This window comes from Fulmarus glacialis, unplaced genomic scaffold (genome assembly GCF_000690835.1).
Source record: "Fulmarus glacialis isolate BGI_N327 unplaced genomic scaffold, ASM69083v1 scaffold9538, whole genome shotgun sequence".
Classification (NCBI taxonomy): Eukaryota; Metazoa; Chordata; class Aves; order Procellariiformes; family Procellariidae; genus Fulmarus; species Fulmarus glacialis.
The window spans coordinates 28,924-46,922 of NW_009230121.1; the positions used below are offsets into that span (position 1 = coordinate 28,924).

The following is a 17,999-nucleotide window of genomic DNA, read 5'->3' on the forward strand; positions in this document are numbered from 1 at the left end:
GCACAATGGGACCAAACATCATTGAAGTGTTGGGATCATAGTACTGCTGGTACTTTTGTCACAGGTGGAAGATACAGCCAAATGACTTCAAAAGAAATTTTTTGCCTAGCAAATATCCAAAGGTGGTGTACCTACTGTATGAAATCAGGTGGAGCAGTGGTACCATCTGGAGGAGCTGGTGCTCAAACAATTCTACCCAACATGCTGAAGTCAACTTCTTGGAAAATTGTTTCAAGGCCATGCCATCAGTTTCTTGCTCCATCACCTGGGTCCTACCTATCACCCCCTGTGGGAAATGCTCCAAAAAAATTCTGGAGTTCCTGAGCGTACATCCCAATGTGACCTTGGAAATATACGCAGCCAAGCTATTCAGGCACCTGGATATCCGTAACCAGCAAGGTCTCAGGAACCTGGCAATGAATGGAGTCATTATACGTATCATGAATCTTGCAGGTAACCCAAATACTCTTTGGCTTTGTCTAGGTGTGTATTGAAAGTTCTGGGATTATGTGCACTCTCAGCAGTTGTGCTTTGTAATAGTGATGATGACTGGCATTGGGGAGGACTAGTGAGTGCAAAAATGCCACTCTCCTCTGCCTTATTTCTTCCCCAATCCCATAGTGCAGCAGGACCACCATGGTCATTTCCTCTTGCCAAATCTGAACAAAGGAGAGTTATGTCTTTCTCTAGCCATCCATGCCTCCTTTATAGGCAGTGAAAAATCCTGAGCGTAAGATAGAACGTGTCCCTCCTAGCACATATATGCAGATCACCTTGCCAGCTGCAGCAAGTAATTGATTTCCCTTGATGGCTGGAGAAGAGGAGACATATCTAGAGGAGACTTTCAGATGATGCATCACAGAGGACAATTGTGTCTTGCATGTGTGTCTTTTTGTAGGTATATCTTGCTTGCCTGTTGATATTTGGCTGTAAAAATAGTCCAGACAAGTAGCTCACAGAAATGAATGTACATTTGAAGAGATGAATCGCACATACCTGTCTGGATACTTACTACTGAAGTGTCCTTCACTTCAGCTACAAAACCTACCACGTCAAATGTAATCTTAAAGGACATCATTGCTTATCTTGGGGAATTTGTCTCTGGGGTTATACCACCAGAGCATTGACAGAAGCTCTGGCCGTCCTATCGACACTAAGATCAATATGAAACTGCTAAATGTTAGGGTGTTCACTACAGGTTTTCCCTGATCATTGAGATAAGTCAGACAGATTCATGACTGAAGCAACAAGTTTTTTATTTTACCTGAAGCTGCTGTGATCAGCCACAAAGCTGCCAAAAGGTATGCCTGAACAGCCCTGATTGCATGTGCCACTTCCCTTTTCAGTCCCTCCCAAAGAAGCAGCCTGCCACTCACTGATTCCTTCTCCCTTGGCCAACGTGTTCTGGCTTTATGCCCTGATGTGCTATCTGTGATAGGGGTTGCCCAAGACACCATAGTGATCTCTCTCTCTCTATGGCAATTCCCCTTTTTAGACGTATTACTATTTGTAGAGTTTTGGTTCCCCTTTCCACTAACTTATTTGTGTAGTTGCAAGTCATTGTTGGTCCCTTGCATGAATACCCTCAGATGAATATCTTTCTCCTGCCCCCTTTACCGTTGTCTTACTGAGAAAGAAGTGACTCACTGACACAGTCATGAAGAAAGAACTGGGCATGCCTTTCATCAAGAGTGACTGGATATCTCTTTTCTCAGATTACAGTTACTCGTGGAAAAGATTTGTTGCGTACCAACGTGGAGAAGATGATTATTGGCCCTGGAGATTCGCTTCATACATCTGTCTGAATTGGATAGAGCTCTGTCGTATCACTTTGGTTAGTAGACACTTTAAGAAAACGCTGAGAGTGAAAAGTAATGCAAAATCCTAGGAAAAGGAGGCTCGGAGGATCCTAGCAATGGTGTTAGCAGAAACGATAGTAAGAAAAATAAGCAAGGGCTTGATGCTGCATGAACAGAGGGCCAAGTGGGCAAGAGATTGCCAAGGACTATGCTGCTACGTTGTGCCTTTGTGGCCAGGAGTAGAGAAAAGATTTAGCAATAACCTCAGGTTTTTTACTAAGGAAAGGATAAATTAGCTGATCCTTTACATGGATCAGTTACAAGTTCATTAGCTTGCAGCTTACTGGAGCTATTTGATCCCAAAAGCTCATTCAGCTGTGTAAACATGATTGAAGTACACTCTTTTTGCCTCTCAGGACAGGGCCACTGCTTTTAGTTAAGTTCTGAGCACGTTCAAAAGCCCAGATGGGTGGATTCACTTCCAGGATCAGAGCTTACACATGGAAGTATCATATGACTGAGATCTGCATTCCCTATTTCTTGCAATCCATACAACTGCAGAAGTTATTTGTATGGCCTGATATCCTACTATACAAGAAAGAGAAGGTGGTCTACTGAACAGGAGAGAAGACCAAGACTGGAGTTAACTTCCTGGCTCAGCCACCCTTTGTGGGGCAAGCCAGATCCTGCCTGAACTGGTCTCTATATGTAGAATGGGGGCTAGGAGAATGGATGGCAGGAGATAAGAGGAAGGGATGCACAGAACTACATAATACAGACAGGAAAAAGTCTAGCAGAAAAACTAACCTGTTTGTAGGATGCTATAAATGCCTTGTTTTATTTCTGACTGAGGAAAAGGTACACATTAGACTTCATTTCAGTTCCATCCATTTCTGTTCCATCCACCCCAAACTTTACATAGGTCTTTTAATACCTCAGGACCTTACCTTTCTAATTCTAACTGTCTGAATAAGACTTTCGGTTGACAGGATACACAGTCAGTGTCATTATCCAGTCAGTCAGCTGATCTAACAAAGTAGTTAATGCAATGTAACTGTTTAGGAGATATTTTTCCCTTAGCTTTCAGCCTTCCTGAGTCTCCTAATGTCTGAGATGATTAAATAATTTAGCACCTTATGCACAACCAAATGCAGTGTGATGCTTACCAGGGAGCTGAACAGAGCTGTCTGCTAAATGCTTGTGAGTACCAACAAACTACAGCTGACCCAGCACAGTTTCCTGGGCAGCAGTACAAGGTGAATATGCCCTTCAGGTCTCGGTTTTAAAGAGCCAGCTAACAAATGACCTGTCGCTCCCTGTGTCCCTGGCAACCTTGTTGATTACTGCAGAGTCCTGGTTGGCTAGGAAGCTTGCACTGGGACACTCATGGTGAAAGTCAGGCACTTGCTCAGCTGATTCACTGTCTCAGCCAAACTCAAGCCACCCCTAAAATGAAGGTCAAGAGTGCCCATTATCAGCAGTTCTGACTAACCACCAACTCTCCACTGAAGGAATGGGAAGGTTGGTCTATGCGCTCAGCCCATGTGAACACCCAGCCCCATTGTACTAATTGTGCGTGTTCAGATAAGCCTGATATTGACCATTGTCAGCTGACACAATTCTAAGGGCAGACCAAGAGCCCCTGAGCACAGAGGTGTAATGCTACCCTGTTTGTTGTTTGGAAAGCTGTGTCCTAAGGGAGATTATCTGACACGCTGAAGGTGGATCAGAGCAATATCTTGGACTAGGTGCTGTATTTTCAAACTCTGGATCATGTAGAAGAGACAACTTAATTGGCATCTAATTTTTAATGTTCATGTTTCTTTCTTCCTGCTAGGGGCTTCCTCCATTGTTGGCAGACTTTGAATACTAACAAGCATCAGCAGCATGCTTTCAAGCTCACTTTGTGCATCATAACATTATTTACAAGACGGGAAAAGCCAGTCCCTGGCAGTCTTCCCCACTACAGCCTTGAACTATGAGCTTCATACTGTCACCAGAGAAGACTCTTTATTACTGGCTAAGTACTGGACACAGCAGAAGGAGCATGTGAGAAACCATCAGGAGGTTCAGACGATGCAGCCTGGCAGCCAGGACACAGTACTCTGGGTCTTTACAAGGCTTCCCGAGAGTCCAATGGGGATGGGGACCATGCCCCAGGATCAGGCCTTTCATGTCTGCTGATTCTGCAATCAGATTCTGCAGGTACCCTCCTGAGAGGCCAGCGAGTAACATTTTTCTTGCTCTGATCTGTTCCAAAGAAGTAATCAGAGCAATGCATTCTGGTTTTGAGAATTTCTTATGAAGATAATTTTTATGGCTATGTGTGTATGTTTCAGAAAATACTTCATGCTATTAGTATTTATGTAATATTATTATTATATTACTGCTTTTATTACAATATAATACAATTATATTACTAAGGATTATATTGCTTCATTTTAAGGTTTTATTCTCCCTGTTTTTATAACTGTAGAAACAACAGAATAAAGAGGAAAACGTCAACTCTGGAAACTTTGCTTTTCTTGTTCAGTTCCTGGGCACACATCCTTCCCTTGTAATTCCACACTCTGGAGTCCCAGCTGTTCATTGCAAACTGGAGTAAAAAATCTCTGCTTTTCCAGCTGGAAGCACTGAGTGGAATGGTGAGGTAGGAGGTATTGAAAGCTTTGAGCTATCTCTACAAGCAGAAGCCAAAAAGAAGATACAGGTGTGTTGGGCCTTGCAGCAGTTTTCAGTTTGCACTATAAATAATGCAAAACATCTGAATGAATCATGTTGGGAGCTCCATGTTTCATGATTCCCAACCTCTCCAAGCAGGAGGCCCACTGTGTGATCCCACTGGGGAATGTGCTGCTGCTGGGCTCTGCAACATGCAAGCCCAAATGATTATTTGAAGAATAAGGCAGGGGCTGGCGGGAACTATGCCTATCTCTTCTAGTTGATTAATGCTTATAGCATTCTCTGGACACGCCAATGTCTCCAGATGTTTAGCATACAATCAAGAGAGGCAAAAAAGTTACAGGCTGAGGAAGCAGCTCCAGCTCCTGTTGTCTGAGAGAGTAAAGCTGAGCGCAGCTGCTGGGGAGTGTCTGCTATGTTAACCAAATAAAATTACTCCAAGCAATGTACAGTGTGGCTAAAGTTTTCTTCCCCTGTCTAGGTTCTCTGGCTGCAGTCACATGCCTTCTTTCTAGCCATTCTAGTGTTAACTGTTTCCTTGGGGAGAAATCAAATCACTTGACCAACATGTAGTTGAGTACACCGGGGTTCATAACCATTCATCAACATAACTTGTAAGTTACTGGTCTGCTGTGGAATGTGGCAACTGGATTTGAGCCTGATGAACGTATATATCTTTAAACATCTTCGTCTGTGTCTTGCTTTGAAACTTCATTATGCTACAGAAGTTAGCTGAATCCCATCTGAGAATCTAGAAAGTACAACAGCACAAAGCTGTTGTAGCGTCCATAGCCAGCACAAAACGGAAACCCTAAGTGTTAAGAAAATCTGCCAGACCTGAAGGCCCATCCATGTCTCTTGCCATGAATACTTAAGCATCATAGAATCTTGCTCTCAGCTTAGCATTGCACAGAGAAGGCTTTAACCATAGCAGTGTGGAAATTACTGACACATTGCTAGTTCATATGAAATAATCTAAAAATGCTGGCAGGTGTTCCTATGTTTCTGTACCTTAGAATAAATATGCAGTCAGATTTTGACCTTGGAAAGGTCGGACCTCAGTGTACCTAAAACTCCAACTCTGGAGGAGGATGGCAGGTTGGATGGCCCAGGTCTTTGGAGTAGGATGATGACATTGCCTGGAGATTAAATGAGATGTGAATTTGAGTTAAGAGGGGAAGGTGGGTTGGTGGGAGAGAATTTGTTTGAGAAGACCCAAGAAAGAGAACAGGAGTCTTCTGTAAGTAGCACTAGGTGAAGAGGATTAGATGGTCCAGAAGCTAGGGCTGTGTCAACCACATTGTTCTACATGAGAAAGGACCAGTAGTCCAGTAAGGAATAATATATACCAGCCCAAAGTTGATCTTAACCCTATAACAGCAATATGGTAACCTGCTCCAAATTAGTTGCTTTTTCCTGCAGTATCATCTGAGGGTGAGTACAGACCCTGCTGTGAATCCTTCCACTTTGTTCCTGACAGTCCAAGGCCCCTCTCAGTGGACTATTACCATGAAATAGTTTTCCTGCAGGCAAGGTAGAGGACAGTACCTTTACTGCAGGACAGAGGGGTTATTCCTGGCACACCAAGAGGTACCTGATTTTTGCTTTGAACTTCAGTTTATACTCATCTGTTTAGCCCCAGGCCAGAGAGCTTTGGATGAGGGTGGGGTGGTGGCCAAGGGAGAAAAGCAAGGGAGAAATCAGGATATACAGCAGAACAACAGAGGACAAAATGATTGATGAAGGAGGAAGAAAATGAGATCCCACTAGGCTCCTCAGTTTTGTTTAACATGGGTCTCTGCAGCATTACCCAGTGCAGCGTCTCTCGGACAGGTGGTGCAGTAGGTGTGATTCTCTTCAGGTTGTGAGGAATGCCTTGGGATTAATAACAGTACGTCAGCACTAGCAAGAATATGAGATGGGTATGCAACCTGATGATTTTTGGACACACATCCTGGAAACTGTTGGGCCTACTCCTGTTCCATCATCCTATCTTAAAGCAACATTGGCAAGTGTCTGCTGGCTCCTGAGGGAGCACTGGATGCCTGCACAAGGATGTGCCTTTTTATGTCCCTTTTCAGCTCCCCATAGTTACAGTTTTGACTCTCTGACTCTTACTCCCAAAGTAAATGTTTTCATTTGTTGTCCCCTGTAATTATCTGGTTTTCTGTCCAACTTCTTGTTTGTTTGTTCCTCCTTCTCAGAAGTGCTAAGCAGTCTTGCTAGAAGTCCTAAAAGAGAAACACAGCAACAACAGGTTCCTGAAAGTGAAATACTAGGGAAGAGAAGAACAAAGTGAGAAGATGTAATACTTCTCGCCTGACACACTCCCAGGCTCCACTCCCTTCAGCTCTTCCTTGGCCAAATGTGGTTTCTGAGTATTCAATAGCCCTTTCTGAAGTGTAAGCAGGTACACTGCTGTTCTGAGAGAGGAAATGAAGCAGGATCTTGGAGACGGCTGAAAGCAGAGACAGCATTTTATGGAGGCTGTAACAACTCCAGCTGGAGTGTGCTCAGGGTCCTGTGGCCCTGCCCCAGTACAAGTGAGTCTGGGTCAGAGGGGTGAACCAGAGATGTGCCATTCGCTCAGCAGCAATCCTAGTCCATTAGGCAAGAACTTTGCAGTGGTGATGGTCCTGTAATGTGTAGGACTATCACTAAGGGAGCAAGAGGACACGTGATAAAGCAGAAATGATGAACAGGGCAGCGTGAGCGATGGTGCCGTACTCCTAGTGGAGCTGGACTCTGAAGTGAACAGTGTCACAGGCTGGTGCCCCCACCTCCCCTAGTCACATCTGGCTGGGGATAGTCTCTTCCTACAGCTGAGCACTGGGGCGTAATGAGGCAGAGATCTCTGGCACCCCCATCGCTGTCATGGGTCACAGTTCTGCTACCACTAGTGTCAGCTCTGGGCAATACCAAGTCATTCAGCTGCACAGAAGTGCCTGGATTACCAGAAGTGCAGGGACTCACTTTCATGAATTAGCCAGAGTGCATGGTTTTTCATGAAAGGCTCCGCCCTTTCTCACTAAAGGCAGGAGGACAAACTTTCTCTGGACCATTTGGAAGCTTGCAAGTTCAAAGTCAGTCCAGTGAAGTCTTTTTACACCAGTTTTAGCTGCCAGAGTGAACTTGCAATCTGCCGTATCCCTGCTGTGCTCCTACTGGGCCTGGAGGTGGTCTACCACACTGCTAGCCTATAGAGGCAACCACAGAAGAGAGCTGGTCTACTCTCATCTTCTTCTGTCCTTCTGGACTGGTAAAAACATTGTTCCAGCTTGTAGAGTAGGCTAGTTCTTAACTGCGATTAATTACAAGATTATAGCATGGAGACATCAACATGGAACTTGGATGCCACCTGCATTCACCTATGTGAGGAGGCAGGCCCCTTCTAGGCAGGAAGATTACCTCTCTCAATATTAGCCCTGCACTTTTGAAAGTCACATCAGTCCTTCAACCGGTATGCTTAATAATAATAACAACAGCAGCAGCAACAATTGTGTTTTAGCTATATCTTATGCGGGTTTGGAAGCCTGAAGGGAAACCTGCCTATCACAAAAGTGTGTGACAGATTTAAAAGCCAAAGGCAGCCTTCAAAATACTTGCCATACTTTGGCACCTACCCTTCTGCTCTGACCTCTGCTCTTGCAGCAACTCGCTTTCTTCTTCCCCTTCAGAGGCTCCGCTTACCCCCGCTGGCGTTGTCAGAACAAATGCTCTCTTCTGTGCCAAACCCCTCCATGTTTCTTCTGCGAACCAAATCTGATTTCCATTGCTGTAAGTATTTCATACATTTGTGATTAAATAATGAAATTTCTGCTCATAGAAACACCAAAGGGGCAGCACCAGGGAGGGAAGAAAAAACTACTCAAGCTAGAGGACAATGTTGGACATGAATACATATAGGCTAAAAACCCCTGAAAGGACAAGTAGCAGGGGACTGGACTCCATGACCCTGAAGCCCCTTTCTGGGGGCTGGTTTCCAAGTACTAGCATGTGGAGAGGGAGAGAGAGCAAGCAGGGGGGAGACATGCTTTGAAAATCCCCCTTGTATTTGTAAGGGCCTGGAGCATGTCTTTGCATTGTTTAATGGTAATCTGTTTCTTATTATTGCAATGTGATGTCCAAGGACGCTGTGTACTGACCTGGAGTAATGCTGTGTGCAGCTGTGGAATGATGTCAGTGTCCTGCTCTTCAATGGGCATGTTCTGGGAGTTGTCGAGAGCCGGACTCTGGGAGCTGTTTGCAGCGAGGAACAACATCCCTCCAGCCGACATCCTCGTAAAGGGTTCCAAACACCCCCGGGCACCAGGAGATGGCAACCATGCCCGGTTTTCCACACTGTACCAATAACCATCCCATGCCCCGTTCATCTTGTTTCCTCCGTTATCAAAGACCGATCCTGTACCTCGCTCTGCTGCAGAGTTGGAGCTTTCACAGAGAGGATGGTCTCTTATCCTGGGTGATAAAGCGCATGTCAGTTGTCTTAAGATTGGATGTGTCCCGAGGGTCCGATTGCCACAAGGTCACGCAGGTGCAGAGACATGCAGGATGATGTTCAGTGAGGATGAAGGAGTACTCCCAGCCCGTGGGCAGGATGGTTTTCAGCAGCCCCCTGTGCCTCGTGAGGGTGTGCTTACAGTAACGGCGTATAAAGCTTGAGCATGCAAAAAGCACCCAAAACATTACACACACGTGGGGGGGCAGGCCTGGTGAGAGCTCACGTTCGTGCCAGATTTGCTGGGAATCTTTTGTATCCTGTCATTAATTGTGGCTGTAGTCCTTAGGGTGTGAGCAACAAGAGAAGGGGGTGGTGGGCACACTCGTGGAAAGCACGGCTCGGGGCAGCAGCTGTACAGCTATTCGGATGCGCCTGTGCCTTGTTCATCGCTGCAAGCCATGGGATGTTGGACCAAGTGAGACTGGGTTTTTCAGCTAGCACCATAGGCCCATCACCGTAAGGGACAGGCTGTGAGCATAAGTGGTACTCAAAAGTATATAAGCAGCAGTGAAATGTTCCCTATATACACAGTCTACAAAGCAAGTAAAAAAATCTTAGGTTGAAAAAGTAATGTTACTACATAACAGTCATCCTCCAGGGAGTTATTCTTGGCAGAAACACCCAATGCATTTGAGGTTGAATTAATTAATAATGCCAATTCAAAGAATACCTTGTAATAAATAATAGGAATTGGCATTTGAGAACAGAAAAAGTGCAGTTAAAAAGGATCTCTGTAGCAGCAGAGCTAAATTCCTATAGCTAAATCACATGGATTAGCTAAACAGTCCACTCAGAATTTAATCTGCTTTAGATTCAGAAGAAGCAACCTAGGATGTATTCTAAATCCAGTGCATGTTTCTTTGCATTTACTTGTTGCATCTATTCTCCTATTGTATAATGTCACCAATTGTCATGTTTCAACACGTATCTTCAACTCAATGTTTGACAGCATTTAAGCAAAAGCCAGTGTTCCAACTGCTTTTTTAGAAAATATTACTTTTTCTAGTAGCTCTCCAACAATTTCACTCAGAAGGACAACGGTGTTGTACAGGCCAATACCAAAAGTTGGAAGAGAAACATCCTTTTCCCATCTCTGTCTCTTTTCTTGTTTTGTGAAGTATGTTGAATCAGCACTTCTTCTGTGTCTACTTTGGTGAATTACAAGACATGAATGGGGACGATAGGCTTGTAATGAATGAAGAAGCATCTTGAACAACTTTAGCATTTACATCCCAGATTTTTGGTAGTATTTCCAAAGTATCTATTGCCTGAACACTTTATCCTCCTTGATCTGTCAACAACTTCAAAGTTACAAGGGAAAAGGATAAAGACAACAGAGGTTGTTTCTCCAGAAATCAGAAAGGATAGATGACACTTCAATCTTTTGTGTCAACTTTTACTTCCCTCACCCACGTGGTGCCAAAATAATGACAAAACCAGACGCGCATTTGTAAGACCTTTATTTATATAAATAATATGCATTGTATCAAACAAATATACAACACCATGTTTGCAAATTAATGCTTTGCAAAGAACTCTCATTGCTATTCCTGGTCTAAATTCCTCGAGCTGAGAGTGCTCAGGAGCCTGAAGTTGTAGGAAGCTTGTGATGCACCCAGCTGTGACCTCTCCTAGCAGGAGGTGGCACTGTGGGAGCAGGGCTCTTTGCTGTCCTCCTGCGGCTGGCCTATCACCAGAGGAGGTGTTTTGAGGAGCGACGCAGGAGCCTCACCCAGAAAGAGCAACAGGATGGAGCAAAGAACTTGCAGCCATCATGAAGGAAATGGCAGAGCACCCCCAGAATGTGGGACACACTTAGCCTTGGCAAAGCCTCAAGAGGTTAGACTGCAGAAGACAATCCATCTATAATTTAGGTAGTGGGAAGGTGGTGGTGAGTAGGCATGTACTACGAACCCATGTCTTCAACTTGGCAAAGACTGTCCACAAGACCAGGTGCTGATGGGGTTCCTTAATGGAAACACAGTGATTGCCAGGCAGGAAGATGCTTTGATTTTGCCCCCTACAAAAGATATCTATCTACAGGCTGTATAGCTTTGCTCATGCCAGGTGTTTTTTCTGGTCAGCTCTCAGTCCAGTCACCAACTAGCTATATCTAGCCATATTACGGGCAGTAAAAGGCCTGAAAAAACAGAAGACTCTGGGACTGTTAAGGTGCCTCCAGCAGAGGACAGTTGGCTAGGGAAGGAGCATATTGCAGGACTGATCTAGGAGGAAATGTTCAGCGGATGAAAAGTACTCCGGTAGTGAAAGCTGTGGTGCTCCTCCCTGAGGTATGTCAAGAAACAGATGGTGACTGATGCGGATGCCAATACGCTGTCTAAAAAGACACAACCTCAACCTACATGAATGAAAAATTAAGTCTGAGGGACAATACAACGTGGAAATGAAGTGTGTTTTCCAGTAGATGTATGCTGGAAAAACATTGCAGTGGTGAAGTGCCTTGGTGGCTCCTTTCCTGGCTGGGTGGGAGGTCCACACACTGATCAGTACTGACCTCGAGCTGCCATGGCTCTCAACATACTTAATAGGAGTTGAGTGGTCTTCCTATTTCCGTATGGGAAATGTCTTGCTCAGTTTGCACTTGAAAATGTTGCTTTCATTTTAGGCTTTTATTGTCTAGTTTCAACCTCTCCAAGGACACAAAACCTGGACCCATGGCTACTGAAGCTCCCGCCTTTCTGGGCAGGAGGCACTACAGGGCCTGGGCCTGCACACAATCCACTTAGAAGACCTGCTGGCTTCAAGTGAGGCTTCAAGCTAAGCTACCTGGGCTGTCCAGGACTCACTTCAATACCCTCAGTCGAGCTTTCCAACAACTGGCCGATATTGCTGTTAGGACATAGGCTATACCACTTGAATGGTGATGGTTTTCAACTTCCTACCCTCATCCAGAAGGACAAATACACCGATTCACAGGGGAGGACACAGAGCAGCTCAGTGTAGTGCAGCTTTAAGAGCCAAGATACGTGCTCCCCGAAGCCCTCATGAAATGTGCAGATCAGTGCGGTGCCAGTGAGAACACAGTTGTACAAACAGCTTTGCAGGGTGTCTGCTCCCACCTGGGCAAGGCTAAACGCAGAACTCCATTTAGTGAACCACCTGAATTAGCTCTGCAGGAACCGAGGGAGGGCAAATCACTCTCTGGCAATGTCACTGCAGTCCTGACTATTCCCAGCTAGCAATGGATGAGGTGTGAGTCTAGGGAATGTGTCTTCAGAAGTTCAGCCTAATTCTCCTTGGAAATGAAAAAGTAAGAATAGTCTTATCTCTAGACACAGGGCTGTGAGGAAAAGAGATGTAAGGAGGGAAGAAGAGAAAGATCTGTTGTAAGGGGCAGAGCTGGAAATCAAAGAACAAGTGTTTGTGAAGTCTTCTGTTTGCTGATGACTTCTACTTCAAAGTCCCAGAGTTTTAAAGGCATCTCGCAGATCATCTACTTCGTACAGTGGCTGCAGGACAAAATATAAATGGTAGGTCAGTTGTCAAGTGAGCAGGAACCTATGAAGGTGGGGAAGGAGGAAGGAATGGCAGGAGATGGGATGAGAGGTGGAAGAAGGAGAAGAGAATGAGGAGAGGAGATATGAAGGAAGCTGGGGGAGAGAGGCATGAGGGACGTGGAAGGTGAAGACACATGAATGAATGAAATGGCACATGGCAGAGATGGGCAGCAAGAGCAGAGAGGAACTATAGCGAGGAAAAGAGGAGGAAGCTGAGGGGAAGAGGCACTGGAAAGAGAAGAGAATTGGCCCTCACCAGGAGGATCCGTCGAAGTTTCCTGGACAGATGGACAGAGTTTTCATGCAGCCCTTCCCAGGCCTTGAATGTCTTTTCCCTGTTCTCCACAAACGTGTTCCAGCAGTAGAAGTAATCTGTGAAAGGCACAGGGGAGTTACAGAGTGCTCAAGACTGCCCCAGAGAGGACACTGACTTCTCCTAGGATCACTAAATCATCACATGCTGCCATCATCTTCTCTGGCTCCTTGTCCTAGCTTCTCCCACCCTCCTGGGTCTCCCTAACCCCCCCATAGCTTTCCGTCATCTCTTTCTCGCCTGCACATCTCACCTTTGAAGGTCATGATGGCAATCTGGGCACCCGCCCTGTGCAGGCGCCTCAGCCCCTCAGGCTCTGCCTTGCGGTCCTCGCAGAAGTAGAGGCGTGCCGTGAAGATGCGGAGGGTCAGGTTGGGGTAGGCGCGCAGGAAGTCAGCCACGTGTCGGGCGCAGTCGTAACAGGGGCTCCAGGAGGTGAACCAGGTGATACGGTAGCAGCGGCCTGGGTCCAGGTCCCAGGCTGAGATGTAGCGCAGGAAGAGCACCTCCACGTGACAGCCCATCTTTGTGAAAGAGGGAGAGGGGCAAGGCGTGAGGCGGGGGGAAGCAGGGCGTAAGAGGGGTGAGGAGGGAGGTTTGAGCTGGATGGGGTGTGAGGGGAGGAGAAACAAGGTGGGGGGCAGGTCCTAGGGTCAGTGCACAGAGGGAGAAGGCACAGTGGTACGTAAGTGGAAAAGCTCTGGGACACACTGATGTGTAGGGATGTACGACAAGAGGAATGGGTGGGAGCTAAGCAGAAAAGTAGGTAGACTGGTAAAGCAGCAGGGAGTGTGGATGTCTGGCTGGTAACACGCTTGGGGCTAGCATAAAGTACAGGTTTACCTGGAGGCTGCATCCCCCAAATAGTATGTACCATGTGCAGCGTCCATGCTCGTGGACACGTGCGCCAGTGCCTGCGTTGCTGTTGCAGCCCTCCTTGCCCTGCTGCCCCAGGCAAACTGGAGCTGCACGCACCTCAGCACGGATATAAGAACAGGATGCCAAGGTGTTCCCTGTACCTTATTGCGCAGGTATCCAAAGTCCAGGGAGCACGATGTGGCACTGTCACGACGCTTCACAACATAGCAGAGGTAGGTTTCACGCCGGCCCTTGGCCCAGCGCAGGTTCTTGAAGTTGTAGAGGAAGAGTTTCCTCTTCATCAGGAGGCTACAGGAGAAGGCAAGAGAGAATTTACATTAGTCCCACCCTGGAACCAGCAGTTGGCCATGTCTTTGTTGAGGCCTCAGCACCAAAAATATACCCTCCTCATGTCCAGGCCTCTCAGTACGAGAAAAGCATCAGTAATTTGCATGCAATGTGTTAGGGAAAGGGTGCAGACGTGACTGTGAGGATGAAGCAGGTGACCTTGTGAATGGAAACAGTAAGTGAATTAGCAGTGGTTAGTCAAACAGCAACTATGGCTGGGAAGAGTGCGAAAATATCTGCAAATATCCAAAAGATGGACACCAATGAGGGAGAAGAATGAAGGTGTCTGAGAAGACCTGGGAAGATGAGAGGGTCTGGAGTTCAGTCATCAAGAAATATTATTTCTGTTGTACGAAACCTGAAAAGCCACTGGGGCAAGGGATGGATCAAATTAGAGCCTCTTTAGAGAAGACTGGACAGAGTCTTTTCCCAGCATTGCCCAAAAGAAGAGCGTGGTCGAGAGTGCGCGGGGCTAGGGGCTCGGGTAAGGTGCCATACAGTAGCTGAGAATATGTCACGGGGTAGGCACGCTGACACCTCTCCAGACACAAGTACCGCTCCCACATTAGACAAACATCGAGATTGGTGGGGTCCTGCTCCCATGCCCAGGATCCTGCTGGGCAGAGGCAGCAAGAGCCCGGGGAGGGTAAGCTAGTCATGAGCCATATCTAACAGCCTCACTGCCAAGTGGAGGTACATAGGCAACTGAAAACAGCTGTGTTCATCGAGGTGAGATACTCACCTCCCCCACAGCAATGCAAAACAGAAGTGAATGGGTTAAAAATAATCACGTCCTTTGTCATCTTTTCCCTCTGATAGGCTGATGCTCAGCAGGGAGATGGGGTCAGTTTAAGTGATACCGAGCTGGGATTTCTGGGGGGCATCTCCAGTGAGGTGTAGGAAAGGGGAATTTGCGTTTGTTAGGAGTTTAAATCTGATTTAAATCTGAGAGTCTAAGCGAGGAAAAGTTTCTAATGCAAACACCCTTCACCAGTTTGCCAACGTCACCATAAAGCCTGAGCACTGCAGAGCACTTAATCTCCAGCTCACAGTGGCATCCTCTCTGCTCCTCTCTCCGTTGTGCACCCTCACACATGGCCACTGCACCACAGGTGCTCATTCATACAATCATGCACATCCTCTTGCCTTTTGTTACCCAGTGCACGAGCTTTGCTCTCCTGTGGCACTCCCTATTGCACCTCACACCGCATCGCCAGAGAGGCACGTTCTTCCCTCAAACACCCTTGCCACCCTGATTGTCCCACAGATAGGCAAGCCACCTGCACACATCCTCTTTCCTGCCATGTGGCCCTCAGCCTGCAATGCAAAAATACCTGTCCTGCTCACACAGAAAGAGCAAGCACACACATACTCAGTTATGCCACTCTTCGTAGACATGCTCCTAGCGAAGTAGATCACATGGGAGCTGTGCCTTGTCTCCTGCTAGGAGAAAGTCCATAGAGAAGACAAGACTCTGCAGAGTCCTGCACACACTCAGAGAGCAAAGCATCCCTACTAAGCATTTTATTCAGCCCAACACAGCCTCAGGCAGTTCTTGGAGGTCTGTCCTGTAAGCACTGGCCCAGTCCTGCTCTGCTGGGCTTGCAGGTTGTGTCAGGAGTAGAGCACAAACTGATCCCACTGCATTTCATCACCCCTTTCTCTGGGAGGTCACGTTGGGTGAGTGTCCCCTACCCACTTTTCTCTCTTGCGCTGTATGTTCTTCATCATCAGTTTTGAGTTATTTCTCACACTTAGAGCCGCCCCGCTTTCTACCACCTTAGATTCACCCTGTTTCCCCGGCTTTGTACAAACACGTATGAACATGTGTGCATATTCCCTAACACACACGAGTTGGTCCCCTGACAAAACTGTCAACCAGTGGTTTACCTCAGGCTTCTCCCTCTTAGATTTGTGTTATTGCAGGGATGTGGGGAAGACTCCCCTCTGTATACAGAGGTGCTGGAGAGGGGACACCCCTTCCATGTGTGACAGATCCTCAGGTTGTCCAGAGAGGATAGCCCAGACAATCGCATGGGAAATGAGCCGGTATGATAGGCCACAGGGTTGCAAAGCTCTTACCTGGGGTATGCCACAACAGCAGAAAACAGAGCAGAGGAATAGTGAAAAATGCAATCGCTAGTTGAAGAACCATAGAAAGCAGGTGAAAAACAATGATGATTATATTGATGTTTCCTCAAAGCCCACAAGGAAAAATGCTTTTCAACACATCAAGAAGTTTAGGGAAAACAGGCTTTCCCTTTTCTCTTTTTTGTCAAGTTTTGGGCAAAAACATACGCTTTCAAAATGTTTCTGATTCTTCTTCTAACTTTCCCTTTTCTCACTTCTTCCCATTTTTCTCTATGCAATGGTTTTGCCTCTGCGGAGAAGCATGTGGATGCAAATAAGGGTGAAGAACAAGAAATAACCCCAAAACCCAGGAAAATAAAATTATGATCACTTGTGTTATTTTTCAGCGTCAGCACAAAGTGAAGAAAATTTTGAATCACAGAAGCCATTTGTTCAACTAGAAATATTCATTAACATCAGTTCCCAATTTTCCGTCTCTCTGGAGTTCACCGTCCCAGGGTTTTTTTGCTAGGGAGGATTTCAGAACATGACTGGTACAAGAAGAAGAATAATGAATGAACAGACGTTGTGGGGAGCAACTGAGCAAATTTGCAGTTAGGTACAAAGTGCTGGATACACGTGCAACTCCTATAGCTACAGGATAGCTCAAGGGAAAGCAGCAGGACACAGGAGCGGTGATTATACGTGGGCACTGAAGAAGTAGACTGAACAGAGACCTTCTCCTCAAATAAAGATTCATGAAGCCAATCCTCAAATCAGAGTGAAGGCCCCTGAGTGTGTGAATGATATGAAATTGTGGAGAGTGATTAGTGATAATTAGCTTGCAGAGTAATTGCAGTGCAAGTAGAGGAATCCGATGCTGGAACAGTCTGTGCTTATGAGCACAAGGGTGTGAGCAGCAGAAACAGAGTAAGACAGAAATCTGGTGCAAGAGAAAGAATAGGGGGATAAGGAGAGAAGAGTGGGCAGGGATTGAGGTGTTTAAGCGGCGGATAGCATCTGAATGTTCATCTTTCTCTTATCATTTTTTGTTTCTAGAAAAGAAAAAGAATGAAAAGGAACAGAGAATAGTCACAAGAGAGAAATGACAGAAAGGGAAAAGAGAACAGGGTGGCAGACAGTCAAAGAGAAAGAATGACAGACACAGAGATGCAAGATGCAAGCGCAGGACAGGGCAGGGAGCTAGATCACTGAGTCAGATGGGGAAAGGGAACGGGACGGTGAGCACCAAATGGAGAGCAGGTTAATTGTAAGAGAAAGACCCTCGTTTCTTATATGAGCAAGAAACCGGAGGCATTCATTTTACCTGTCCATGACTGCCAGGGTCTCTCTCAGGTGATGGGATTGCAGGGAGGTTGTCTCGCAGGCTCCGTCTGTGCAGCCCTCTGACTTGATGGACAGAAATGTGGACTGCCCCCTGTGTCCCCTCCCCATTCACCCCTATCTACCCCCTGCTGGGTTTCATCGGGGTGTGGTTGAGGGAGGAGTTAGAAAGGTCTCTGGAGCTGCAGGAGCTGCAGAGCAAAGAAGGGGCACCAGTTCTGAAAGATGCTCGGTGCCCATTGGCCGCCTGCCCCCGCCGCACTCCCCATTGGGCCCTCCCCGCCTGCAAAATTATTCTGAATTAATATCAATAACATAACGAGGCAGGAAGCATTGTCTAGTGGTTAGAGGGGGGCCTGGGATCTTGTGTACCACTAACGTGAATGTGGGCAAAACCACACCATCCCTCCGGGCCTCGGGTCACGCAGCTGTGCAGCGAAGATGGTGACCCTGCCCTGCCCCACCGCGGAGGGAGCTCTGCGCAGCGCCCCGCAGCCGCCCAGCGGGAAGGAGCTCAGGGAACACCAAATTGTTGGCAGGCTTCCCCCCCTCCTCCGTGTCCCCCT

At 46.7% G+C, this 17,999-nt stretch overlaps 2 protein-coding genes across 2 annotated transcripts; one reads left to right on the forward strand and one right to left on the reverse strand.

Moving 5' to 3' along the window:
- The first annotated feature begins 239 nt into the window (after nucleotides 1–239).
- On the forward strand, nucleotides 240–569 carry LOC104081377 (C->U-editing enzyme APOBEC-1-like). Its single transcript, XM_009584104.1, has 2 exons — nucleotides 240–453; nucleotides 541–569. Exons 1-2 carry the CDS (start codon nucleotides 240–242, stop codon nucleotides 567–569), a joined length of 243 nt encoding a protein of 80 aa, XP_009582399.1.
- Nucleotides 570–12,338: 11,769 nt separating this feature from the next.
- AICDA (activation-induced cytidine deaminase) lies at nucleotides 12,339–17,583 on the reverse strand. Its single transcript, XM_009584101.1, has 5 exons — nucleotides 17,417–17,583; nucleotides 13,833–13,980; nucleotides 13,067–13,337; nucleotides 12,757–12,872; nucleotides 12,339–12,452 (listed from the first exon to the last, which is right to left on the reverse strand). The coding sequence occupies exons 1-5, from the start codon at nucleotides 17,542–17,544 to the stop codon at nucleotides 12,399–12,401; spliced, it is 717 nt and encodes a 238-aa protein (XP_009582396.1). The 5' UTR covers nucleotides 17,545–17,583; the 3' UTR covers nucleotides 12,339–12,398.
- Nucleotides 17,584–17,999: the final 416 nt, after the last annotated feature.